This window comes from Sparus aurata, chromosome 6 (assembly GCF_900880675.1).
Source record: "Sparus aurata chromosome 6, fSpaAur1.1, whole genome shotgun sequence".
NCBI lineage: Eukaryota > Metazoa > Chordata > Actinopteri > Spariformes > Sparidae > Sparus > Sparus aurata.
Genome location: NC_044192.1, coordinates 29,245,029 through 29,257,209, shown reverse-complemented (window position 1 = coordinate 29,257,209; position 12,181 = coordinate 29,245,029). Strand labels below are relative to the sequence as shown.

Genomic DNA, 12,181 nt, shown 5'->3' with positions numbered 1-12,181 from the left:
GCAGAGGTTATCAGTGTTTCTGACTCACCTGTGGATACAAGTAGGAAGCACAACTGGAGAATAGGAGTACACCCTCAACGTTTGCTCCTGTATTTCCCTTAATTTTCTTCAAATGTGCCAATCATTTGCTTTTATGATGGAGTAATAAGAGGAGGCCTGTTGAGGCGACCTCGTTGGAGGTTCTCACATTGTACTTTCACCACAAAAGGACAGCTGTTTATGTATTACAGAGCTCTGCCTTCCAAAAAGGAGTTGGAAATAATAACATTAACTTTATGTATGATGACAGTGGTCTTGAATTAAACTCCTATGGTGTGTTGTACTGTAATCATTTGATAGAATATTTATTACTTGTGAGATTAACAGATACATTAAGATATTAAAATGACAAATGACACTTTCCCTATTGGTATATTAAGTGACAGGGAATTTTCAAAGTAAAAACGTACAGCATGAACAGATTACAAAATAAAACCTGTGTTTTATGTGCTCTCAGTGGAAGTTCTTCAGCTGTCCTTTTGTTTCAGCTGCACTCTTAACTTTTGTAATGGCTGTATGTGCCATCTCATGGTTTTAAACCAAAGCCATCCTTTAACTGCTGTTCAGTGTTACGCTTGGAGACGTGAATAAGTCCAGAAGCAGACACAGTTCCTTCCTCGTCACAGCAGCACAAAACACCATGTGGCAGAGCCGCCGTCCGCCGAGCCGCGCGGCGCTTTCTTTGTGTTGTAAAGGACAAAAGCAGGTGCAGCGCGCGGCCGGGGGAGGCGGACCAATGGGAGGAGCCGCTGCGCAAGTTGGCACTGAGCGGGGACGCCCATTGGCCAACAGTTATGCGTGGGCGTGCCCTGAACCATGGCGTATAAAGTCTCCCGGCACATTTCCTCGCAGGAGCAACCAGTGTGGACGCGAGTGGAGGATACCCCGCGGTGTGAGTCACAGTTGTCATCAGGTCGTCTCGACTTTAAGCGACAGGAGAGGAAACGCAGGGCAGCGAGGGTAACTTCAGTCTGACTAATGCTGGGACGCTGCTGAGAGCTTAGTAAACCTTCAGCGTGCCTCCGGTCTTCTCCCCCGGCTGACCAATGCTTCTGCATCAGTTCATGAACGGAGCCCTGGACGTCATGCATCCCTCGCCGCTTCAGAAAGACACTACTTTCACCAAAATCTTTGTGGGCGGGCTGCCGTACCACACGAACGATGCCTCACTGAGAAAATACTTCGAGGCCTTCGGGGACATTGACGAGGCTGTGGTGATAACGGACAGACAGACCGGTAAATCCAGAGGATACGGCTTTGTGAGTACAGACGAGACAGCCCCGCACCCCTCACATCCTCCACGAGCCCAGCACACCGCTCTGGTTCACAACTTTGATCACAAACCGCACCACAAGTTCCTTATCTGCTGTAAATCCGCCCCACAGCTCAGCCCCGTGCTGTTGCCGTCACTTGTTTTAGTGTTCAATTTCAGACTAAATATCCAAATGACTTGTATCTCCTCCTGCATGTAGTCATTCAGATTTATGTCAAAGGTAATCCTCCTCCACTCGAGCTTACACGCATAATTGCACAGCACCTCTGTTTTTTTCGCCTGGCTTGCTGTTATTTTAGCTTAATGAGGATGAGGGATCACACAAGTTGATGGGTAACTAAGAAGATTATATTTCAACATATGTCTGATGTGCTCCCCCCTCCCCAGTGTCCCCCCTTACTCACCCCCCGAGCAACCCCAGCTTAGGTGTGTGTTGTGTGTGTGTGTGTGTGTGTGTGTTAACTGCCCTGCTTGCTTGCTTTATATGGTTATTTTGGAGCAGTGGGGACGTTGACCTTGCACACCCTGCCCTCCATTGTCAAGGGCCGGAGCAGTCGGCTGCAGCACATGATTTACATCACATCTTGGCAGCTGAGAGAGAAATTCCAGCGTCAACAAATTAGGTCTCTCCTATACAACAAAATTGTCTCCCTTTGATGCAATCTTTTCGAGTCTGCCGTCAGTGTAAGCTGTAGAAAATACTTTTTTTAAAGGGAAGTTGTGTCTTCTGATCCGAGCTCATGGTGTATCCCAATCCGATCCTTGGCCAGAGTTGCTTTGCAAAGTCAGGCTAACGGTTAAAAATGTATATCCAGGGACCCTTGTGATGTCTAACTTAATCCACACTAATAGGTGACATATCCAGCTCCAGGCACAGATGCAGATACTCATTCTCTTTGACACAAAGAACAGAAGCAGCACCAGAAATGCAAATATTTACCAGAACCTTGGAAAGAAGCATCAGCAGCACTAATGCACTGCCAGGCCAAAGAAGGAATGGAAAACGGCTATGTGTGCGTGTTTACTTCGAAAGGCAGAATTGGAAGACAATTGCTCTTGAGTGTTTACACATCAGCTCCCCGGGGAAAGCTGTTCGGGTATCAAACGGTTGTGTGTAGGAGCCAGTGTTTCAGGTTCAACAGGCTCGGGCCGATGTGGGTGCTGCCTGGGACAAGACACACAGTTTGTGCGGCATGAGGCAACCTGCTAATTCTGTTTCCAGAGCGTTCCAGTCCAGAGAGGTAGCCGGCAGCAGGAGGGGCGCCACCAAAGCTGAGCGCACCTTTTTTCTAAACACACTTCAGAGGTGGATTAGTAGAAACACCCCCTCCTCCCCCCACAGCCGGGCTCTTCACAGTGTAAACACAGCCTCACTCCTTCCTGTGTGTTCACAACACAGGCCCTGGAGTGGGCTTTGTTCCGGATCCCTCCACTATGAAGAGGCATACTGGGTTTTTTTTTTGGGGGGGGGAGGTTATTGTTGGTTTTAAAAAAGAGTCCTCTTAAACAACGAAAGCCGTGGCCTACATTCACTGCCCGGTCCCCACACCGAGGTGACTGAACCCTCTGAGTTGGCAGAATGTGGCAATCAAAACAGAAGGGCTTGTCTAATGCCAGGAGGGAGAGAGGAGGGGTGGACTAATACAATCTCCTTAATATTTTGTCCCTAATTGGATAAGCTCCTTGTTGCTCTTCCCAGATCCATATTTCAGCAGGTCTGCCCATGGCTGAGTGGCACTCAAGTGGCTGGCTATCGCTGCTGTGGGCAGTTTTCAAAGCTTTGCATTGTGCTTTGTTTGTAGTTTCCCCTTCTTCACAGAAACAGAATCTGAACAGTGGAAAGCCTGTAGGGGGAAATTTCTGATAAGACCAACCCTTTTTTTTTTTTTTTCTTTTTTTTTTTTTTTTTTTTACTGCATTTCAACTGTTTTGTTTAGCTTAAAAAACTGATGTGTCACCAGCTTTGTTTTGTCACATGAGACAATGATTTTGTTTCCCCTTGTTGACGAGTGTGGCTCTTTCATCAGGTGACAATGACAGACCGAGGAGCAGCAGAGAGAGCCTGCAAGGATCCCAACCCCATAATCGATGGCAGGAAGGCCAACGTGAACCTGGCCTACCTGGGTGCCAAACCCCGCAGCATACAGACAGGTAAAAGACATACCATCTGTAAAGTCACTTAAGTTAAGACGGGCCATTTGATATCTGAATATCCCAAAAAAAGTACAGATTTATAAAATTATTTCAAAAATTCCACATTAGACGGGCTAAGAAATCCACCTTACAAACTTCGGGAAACGGTTTAAAAATTCTTTGACACTTTTTCTATATCATGTATTAGTGATGCAATAGATATAACAAAGATAACAAAAAGGCAGCCCTGCAGTCAGATTTTCAACCCAGGTTTCACAGATATCAACATTTCCACAGATGTTTTCACGCGTGTTCAGTGACTTCTTCTGTATTTGCAGTGTCAGCGTTGTGAATTTAAAGAGAAGATTATCTCTTCTTTCTTTTCTTTTTTTGAGGACTTTTTTGCCTTTAGTCGTGCCAGTTGTTTAATACCAGTGTTGTATAAAACCAAAGAATTCTGCTGTCATGACAACCTTACTGAAAGGTTAAAGAGATGGCTTACTTCCATTTAATGTGTGTGACATGCAGTCTTAGTTCAGTGACAATTCACTCCAGTCCACACGCATCAGATTGTTTTTACATACCAAATAACATTCAGTTTCTTCTACGTTTCGTTGCACGCTGCGCATTAGAAACTGTTGTTCCATCCGTGGTGGGTTTGAAACAGGCACTGCCTCTGTCTCCCCATGCCCTCTGTGTATTGTTCTCTGATCCTCCTCTGTAAATGCAAATGTGTGTGTGTGTCTGACAGCCGGCCTCCTATCTTCCAGGCATATCCATCGGAGTGCAGCCCATTCACCCAGCGCTCATCCAGAGGCAGTATGGGTAAGTGAGCGGGAGTGGGCGCTTGTTGTATACTCTTGTATTACTCTCAGTGGGACACCACCAGGCTACTCCTTCTTTGACAAACATGGCCTCTAGAAAGTACATGTCAGTTTCTGTGTCCACATGCAACCCCACGAGTAGTCCATTAGCATATTTGAGTTTCATGGGGCTGGGAGGGCTGGGAGATGGTTCACATATCTGTGGTAATAGAAAGAGCATTCCAGAGGTGAATGTGTGACTCACTCGTTGGCTTCTGTCAGGAGCCTCTTGACTCCTGTTGTACCTGCCTGAGTGGGCTCTGTCACCGAGAAGGCTTCCTAGAAGCGCTTGTGTTGGTAGAAACAAGATGGGTTGCGTCTAGCAGCCGCGGTCTGCTGAGCGGCTAATGAGCATTTCACTGCAGTAATGACTCTCGTCACCCCCTGCAGCTCTCAGAATTCATCCCACACCGACATATTTTTATCAACGACAACATCAGATCTGTCTGGAAATGCCACAAGACGTCAGGTTTACTGTATACAGGGTTTTAGTGTACATGCTTTGACACAGCGTGCTTATAGACTCACAGACGGTTTATAGTTTCAGGTGATCGTACACAAGTGAAAAGCAAATTATGAATTGTTATATTCTGCTCCTAAGTTCCACACACACTTTTTTTTAAAGATATGATACTTTTCCTGTTTGTTTGTTTTTTTAAGTGATTTTAATTTGAAAATCTTTTACAAAATGATTGAAAGATAATCTTTTAATGAAATAAATCATTAGCCTAAGATATATTTTGGGGAGAACTTTTGACTGGACGAGAAAGATCTCCATTGACTGATTTTTTTTTTTTTGTGTATGCCTAAACAAACAAAATAAACAAACTCTTAATTTTTATGACTGACAAACACAATTTCATACTGTTTTACTTTGTTTAAATGTGGCGGACCCTGCCACCTTTCTAGCTTCAAACGGTGATCTGGGGACCTTGATTTCCTCTGAGAGCTGCTTGTTTTTTCAGTGATGGAAAAGCCCCTTGACTGTTTTTACATCTTCATGCAAAACAGAGAAACATGTTCCAGCTCTGTCAAAACCAGCCCTATCAATGTGACAAGATCAGTTAGTTAATCATAACCATAATTGGCAGTTTAAGATATAATGAAATAGTCAGTAGTTGTAGCTCAGACGGTAAATGACCCCAGAGCTTGTGACGGCATCATGGAAATCCCGGGACAGCCCACAGGGAGGAGGACAGAATAAGAAACATTTGGGGCTTTTGGAGGCTAAACGAAGTAAACTTCAGCTATGTCCTCCGCTGTAGGATCTGCCGGATCTGCATGGTAAATCTCAGTGGCCAAACACATTTTAGGAGGACACTAGGAAGTCCCTCCAATGCTCTGCTACCATAGTGAGCGTGGACAGCAGTAAGACCCTGCAGGGTTATAATGTGGAACGCAGAGCAGCTCTGAGGCATGTGCCTGACAGGTGCTGGCTCGTATTACAGCCTTTACACCCCCTTAATCTCCCGTGACCACCGCCCCAGAGACGTGGAGAGGCATACAGAGCACCTGTCCATCCCCTCTGAGGCTCCTCTGTATGGCGGCTGACAGACGCAGGCCTCCCTAAGATGCAGTGGCTTTTCTCCCACCCCAAACCCCCTAGCAACATATGGTGTGAGGAGGCGAGGTCTGAAGTAGGATTTCGAGCAGCGCAGTAGTAATGCACGTAGCGGTGGTGCGCTCGTTTGGACTGTGCATGTGTGCTGTATAGCTGTGGTCAGCAAATGCCGAGGACTGTGAGGGCCAGAGGGGGTCACTGAGGCCAGGAACATTGTTTTGATGGGGAGGGGAGGAGTTGTCGGTGCGCTTGCAGATTCATCGCCTCTCATGCATCACCTCCTCCGCTCGTTCACTTCCCTGCGCTTTCCCACGTCATACGCACCCCTTTTTTAATTCCTTTCTTACTGGTTTCACTTCTTCTGCCACTAATGGCGTTTCAGACGGGGGGTTAAAGCACTGAAAACTGACACCTCTGTGAGACTGGGAGGGAGGAGGGTTTAAAGAGGAGATTGAGGGGGAGGAGGGCATGTGGGGGTGTATTCTGGGACCAATGCTTAATGAGACTGTGTGCTCCCTAGGAAACCAACCTCTACAGGTGCCAAACAAAACGCCTTTTTTTTTTTTTTTTCACCCCCTCCTGCTTTCAAAGAATATTCACAATCCTCTCAAACAAAGAGGGAAGGAGGCGGGAAGGAATATCAAGTCCCTCTTCCAAGCACTGTAAGGTGTTGTTAATTCCCCCACCCAGACCAGTCCCGTCTGCTTTCACACTTGGCGTCGCAGTGAGTCATGCGCTGAAGGTCATTTGTGTTATCGCGGAGAGATATTTAGCTGCCGGGTGTGATATCGCCCAGGCTTTTCACATTAGCTCATTAAGTGGACTTCATGATGATGATTACTTCAGCCCGTGTTTGTAATATTTATGGGCATGAAATATTTTCTGGTGCGCACGTCTCTCCGGTGTCTCGGCCTGCCATCCCCAGAGTTGCACTGTGTCAAACGCGCGCCGACCGACCGTCAGCACAAAACCAGCTGACCTATGATCTTCTGGCCGTCATACTCACTCCCCTGCCATTGTGTCCCACAATCCACTTGGCATCTGGCATTTCTGTGCCCACGGGAACTCTCTGCTGCTGTCCCGTAACTTAAGATAGAAGCTAAAATTACAGCTAACATCTCCCATCACTGCAGATTTAATCCAGCAGTGTTTCGTCTCTCCTCAACTGCCCTCAGGCTTACATTTATTTACATGATTTTCTATTCCACGTTACCTACACATGGTCACTTGATCTTGAGCCTAGATTAAGGCGAACTGCCCGTGGCAACACACTGCCAAGGCCACGGAGAACGCAGGCTTATTATACACGACGCGGGTGAAAGCACATATACCCCGGGGCGTTAATGTATGGTCATGTTTGAAAGCTGTGTGTGCGAGTGAATGCCTCTTTGTAAGCAGCTCAATGGCACTGCGAGTGCAAAGTGTAGATTGCGCTCATGGGTGGGGGTTACATTCATTTGCTTATGCTTACTCGTTACATGCCACTGTCCTCTGGTTTTATGTCAGTCACTTTCCTCCCCTTCAGCTGACAGATGTCTGTGTGAGCTTCTGTAAACTGTGTCCACTGCGCCGTCGCTAGAAATGTGGAAAACAGGCCGTTTGTGCATGTTTCTTAAGCATTAAAGTTCTCCATTTATTTTCGAATGATTGTATTGTCACATCATAGCTGGGATTTTTCTTTCACAGGCAAACAATAATAGCAATACTAATGAGGTCATAATACAAACTCAAATATAATTTTTTCTGTTCGAAACTAGAAAGGTGGCAGGGTCTGCCAAATATAAAAAGTAACAGCTTTTTAAAGGTCAGTGTGTTTGTTTTCATGACTGAATAAAGGAGTTTGTTTATTTAGTTTGTTTAGGCTTAAAAAAAAACTACATAGTGCACCTTTTTAATGATAGGACAGGACCTTAGTGTTATTGCTGACAATAATAATCACTGCCATGGTTGCTCTCCGCTGCCAGCTGACCAGTGTACCAGCAGAGGATCAGAAGATGCCCACAGTACAGGACTTGTCCCGAGGAGGGGGTTTGACAGAAAATGTCGGCCCACCCGCTCTCCCCTCCTCCTCCCCCCTCAGCCAGCCTCTCTCCAAGGTGCCAGTGATGGCTTGAGAGTGCAGTGCGGTGTGCTGTGATGGATTGGAGTGGCTTTTTATCTTCCTTTTTTTTTGTGTGATATGAACTGAAGAGGTTTTGCTGATTGCGGTGTGACTCTTTCCCTGTTATGGCATGGTTTGGGGTTTGCAGTGGTAACTGTTGTGTGGGTGGGTGGAAGAGGGGGGAGGGGCAGGGGCAGTGGAGAGGGTGTTTGTGTGTGTGTGCGCGCGTGTGTGTGTGTGTTTTGAGAGTGTGACGACATCCCTATCCATGCATGCTTCCATCTTTTGCTGTGCTGCTGACTTCATGGCTGCATCTCATTGCTGATCCTCTTCTTCTCCTCGCTTAAATCTGTAGATTGCAACAAAGAGGTTAAGACTGATACAGTCCACGAGAGGAACATTCATCGGCACTGAGATGCAGCTGAAGAGCAAATCTCCAAGTGGCATTTGTCGTGACTGTCTTGTGTGATGTTTCCCCCCAAAAGCGTAGTATCAAGGGTAATGGCTCTCAAAAACAAAAATCGGTTACATCACCCTCTTAATGGGGGAGGGGGGGTCCTCTCCTCTCTGCCACAACCATTCCTCCCTTTAGACAACAAACCCAGGAGAGATACTTTAAGTCTTGACTAAAAATAGAATCCTCCAAAGCCCGCTCCCCTTCCCTTTCCTCCGTGGATAAAGCTGAAAAGTAAAGACCGAAAGAGAAGGAAAGACAGTAGAGTCCCCAGACCCCACAGCTCTAATCAGCTACATCTGAGGCCCATGAGGCCCAGTGGAGCCTGGCACCCAACCCTGATGAGCTCCCCCGCCGCCACCACCACCTCCCCCAACTAGCATCACCTGCGATCGTCTGTGTGAGATTTACAAGGGAGAACTAAGAGAACGGCAACTTCTGCACAGCCCTCACGCTCTTCCCTTTTTCTCTCTCTGTGTGTGTGTGTGTGTGTGTGTGTGTGTGTGTGTGTGTGTGTGTGTGTGTGTGTGTGTGTGTGTGTGTGTGTGTGTGTGTGTGTGTGTGTGTGTGTGTGTGTGTGTGTGTGTGTGTGTGTGTGTGTCTTGAGCGAGTGAAGAGCAGCAGCTGTTAAAACACTCTGCTGATGCCTGAGCTTGAAAACCTGCCAGTAACGGCTGACTCTATCGTCCCACCTTCTCCCCCTCCCTCCCTTCTACCTCAGGAGGCCCTACCCAACAGGTTTGGTAGGTTTCGCTAACTGACACAGAGGGTTGAGTCACCTTCGCCTCCTAACCTCGTCTGCCTCTCATCTCTTTAGTCTTTAATAACGGTGAATATCCGTGTGAGAACTCTTTAAGATCAGACACCTACAGGGAGTTTATATTGCTAACAGGCCCGCCCTCTGGGACCAGTGTAAACAATAGGAGCCAGGCTCTGGGGTTCCTCTGCTCTGCTGCCTCTAATAACTCTGTCTGGTCTTTGTGTCTGTGTGCAGGATGGCCCAGCCATACATCTACCCACAAGCCTATGTGCAGCCCAGCCTGGTGCTGCCCACTCAGGTTTCCAGCTCCGTCAGCACCAGCCCCTACCTGGACTACAGCGCCGCATACAGCCAATACGCCCAGGCGGCCTTTGAGCAGCAGTACCCATATGCCGCCTCCCCGGCGGGCTTCCTTGGCTACAGCTACGCCACCAGCCCCTCAGCCACCGCCGGCCCAGCCGCCGCAGCCACAGCTCCAGCCACAGTCCACCCCTCCCTCCCTTCAGCCGCCGGCCCAGCCCAGGCCTTCCTGCACTACGCCCCGCAGCAGCACATCCAGCCGGATCGTATGCAGTGAGAGGAGAAGGAAGTGGATAAGGAGGTGTGTGCAAGTGGAGGAGAAGTAGGGAGGAGCAGCTGCGGACCTTTCGGAAAGAGGATGGGAAAACACCCTATAGGGTGACCCAGCTATTATCAGCAGGGGCTTTCAGGAAAAAAGGGTGGGACTATTGCACTATACGATCAGGATGAGCTGTTTGCTCATTGGTTAAAGGGTGACATGGGGGGAGAGGGGTTGGAGGACTGTCTTGGTTCAGGTTGGGAAGCTAAACAGCATAAAGTATGTGGTCGCTTCCAAGGGCTTCCAGAAGCTGACACTTCATTTTTTTTATTATTATTATTATTATAATTTTTATTATTGTATTAATGTTAATGTCCATGTTTGTTTGTATGCCATTATTATCAATGTTACTTTGTTGGCTCAATCAGTGGAAGTCATGCGTGTCCATGGTACATACTGATGACTGTTGAGAGCAGTCTGGGACAACACCTCCTCCTGACTCCAGATTATTTGGGGTGGACATTAAGGGTGCTGCTGCTTTAGGACACTGGGGGACAGTCAGAGGTGTAAGGGTGCAGGGAGGGGACAGGGAGGTGTCCAGCCATTCTCTCAGCCTATCCAGGTAGAGCACTGCTTCATGAACAAACCTCCAGCGCTCAGCTTCACACAAGAGGACAACGAGAGATTTCACCTCATGGACAAAACAGAAAGTTTCAGTATATAAGACAGTGGGAGCGCCATTGTTTTGAGACTGTGATGTGAGGAGTACACATTTTTTTTAAATTCTTTTTAATTAAAGAGGCCTTAATAAAAGAAGAAACTCCTTGTTTTTTTTTTTATTTTATTTTATCTCCGGATTTTTCAAGCGCTCCCCCACCACAGAGCCAAGGGCAGATTGTAGCTGGCCTTTCAGCTGTCAGTTACAATAATCTGGCTTGCTCTGGTCTTGATGATTTCAAATGGATGTAGATAATCACATGCAGTATGTGGGTGATGGGGAGCGGGGAGCGCTGGGTATGGATGTTGAAAGGTAGCCGACACTGAGCTCAAAACACCAGTGTATCCCCCCCCCCCTCCTTTTCTCACTGAGATTGTCACGAACTGTTGCTCTCAAAAGGACATTCATGTATAGCATTTTAAAATGTTTTCAGTCATCAAGTACATTTACTATATTTATATGTAGGTATTTATGAGGTACTAAGTTAAGGTTTTGTTACTATGACTAGTTGTGGCACTGATTTCCATTTAACCTGCAGAGGCATACCTGCAGATCCACAGGTGTCGTGTTCATTTTGTTTTCTGTCCTGTCGCCATGTCAGTGGATTTGCCCGTGTGCACGGCAACTACGGTAGATGCTTGTTTGTAGATCCTCGACTGGTTGCATCAGAAATTGTCTAGAATTTTTTCAATAAATATGTCTTTTACAGTCCTTCAAAGAAGCCATACCAAAAAAAAAAAGAAATAAAGACTTTGTATTTAAAGATGCCTCTTCATGTCTTTTGATTTTTAAAAGGAAGCGTCAGTAAGGTACCGTAATCCTGTCCCAGAGTTCAGAATGCCGCGTGTGTTTTTACAGTGTGAGTCTGGCCGTGTCGAGAGTCACGACAGAACTGAAATGCAGATCCTGTGATGATACTGCTAACACCCTGTGGGGTTAAAGGGTTCAGTTATGTGTGTGAGCTTGTTATCAAGTCTGTGTGTGCTGTTAAATCCTGTACAGGGGGGAAGGGAGGGGGGACAGAAGGGAGGGGGGGGGGGGGGTCAGGAGGCCCAGACTTTTATCAAGCTCTAACACCACCACCTGCCAGGGGTGGTGGGTGTTCCCTCAGGCTGACACATTTGTTCTTATTCTCTCTGGCTGAGAGTTTTGTGTCAGAAGAAAAAAAATGGTGGTGTTTGTCAGAAAGCGGTTTGAAGCCCCGTTACCCCGAGCTGCAAAGTAACACTGTTTTTTTTGTTGTTTTTTTTTTCTCCCTGTTAAACAAGCTCGGCTAGTTCTGTTTCCCAGCAGCGTCTCTGCATGTTTATGCTTACATCAGCTATTTTAGAAGATGTGTCACTTCCAAACCCCACTTAGGCCCGGAGAACAAAACGCAGGCAAGGTTGTTTGGAAACAAAAACACATCCATTATCTTTTTGTCCTCACCCAGGGTGTAATTTATCCTCTCGGTAATGATTTACAATACGGCCTTGAGTTCAATGGATGTTTTTTTTGTGGCGCTTTGTTTGATTGAAATTCATTCAGACCTTATTTACTACGCTTAATAACATGGACACATTGCCCTTTTACATGAGTTTCAGCTCACATAGCAGCTTTTCTCTCAAATACAGTATTTCCCAAGTTTGTTAAAGGGGTGCTCCCGCAATTTAGTGCTGTCTTTCATTGAGTTTGGGACAACAACAGACAGATAAAAGTAAGACTAAGAGTTGTTCATACT

At 46.8% G+C, this 12,181-nt stretch overlaps 1 protein-coding gene across 2 annotated transcripts; it reads left to right on the top strand.

The window, feature by feature from the left end:
- Window positions 1-872: 872 nt before the first annotated feature.
- LOC115583079 (RNA-binding protein 38-like) lies at window positions 873-11,224 on the top strand. 2 transcript variants are annotated; one of them, XM_030419503.1, is made up of 4 exons: window positions 873-1,298; window positions 3,340-3,463; window positions 4,216-4,270; window positions 9,419-11,224. In XM_030419503.1, the coding sequence occupies exons 1-4, from the start codon at window positions 1,086-1,088 to the stop codon at window positions 9,759-9,761; spliced, it is 735 nt and encodes a 244-aa protein (XP_030275363.1). In that variant the 5' UTR covers window positions 873-1,085; the 3' UTR covers window positions 9,762-11,224. The 2 variants fall into 2 exon arrangements, with proteins under 2 accessions (XP_030275363.1, XP_030275365.1); XM_030419505.1 differs by lacking the exon at window positions 873-1,298 and adding an exon at window positions 1,305-1,532.
- The last annotated feature ends 957 nt before the right edge of the window (window positions 11,225-12,181 follow it).

Bases quoted from the DNA above. Each gene is read 5' to 3' on its own strand.
- LOC115583079 (XM_030419503.1), top strand. From the start codon at position 1,086: ATGCTTCTGCATCAGTTCATGAACGGAGCCCTGGACGTCATGCATCCC. The intron at 3,464-4,215 runs GTAAAAGACATA...CCTATCTTCCAG, and splicing joins ACCCCGCAGCATACAGACAG to GCATATCCATCGGAGTGCAG. The intron at 4,271-9,418 runs GTAAGTGAGCGG...GTCTGTGTGCAG, and splicing joins CTCATCCAGAGGCAGTATGG to GATGGCCCAGCCATACATCT.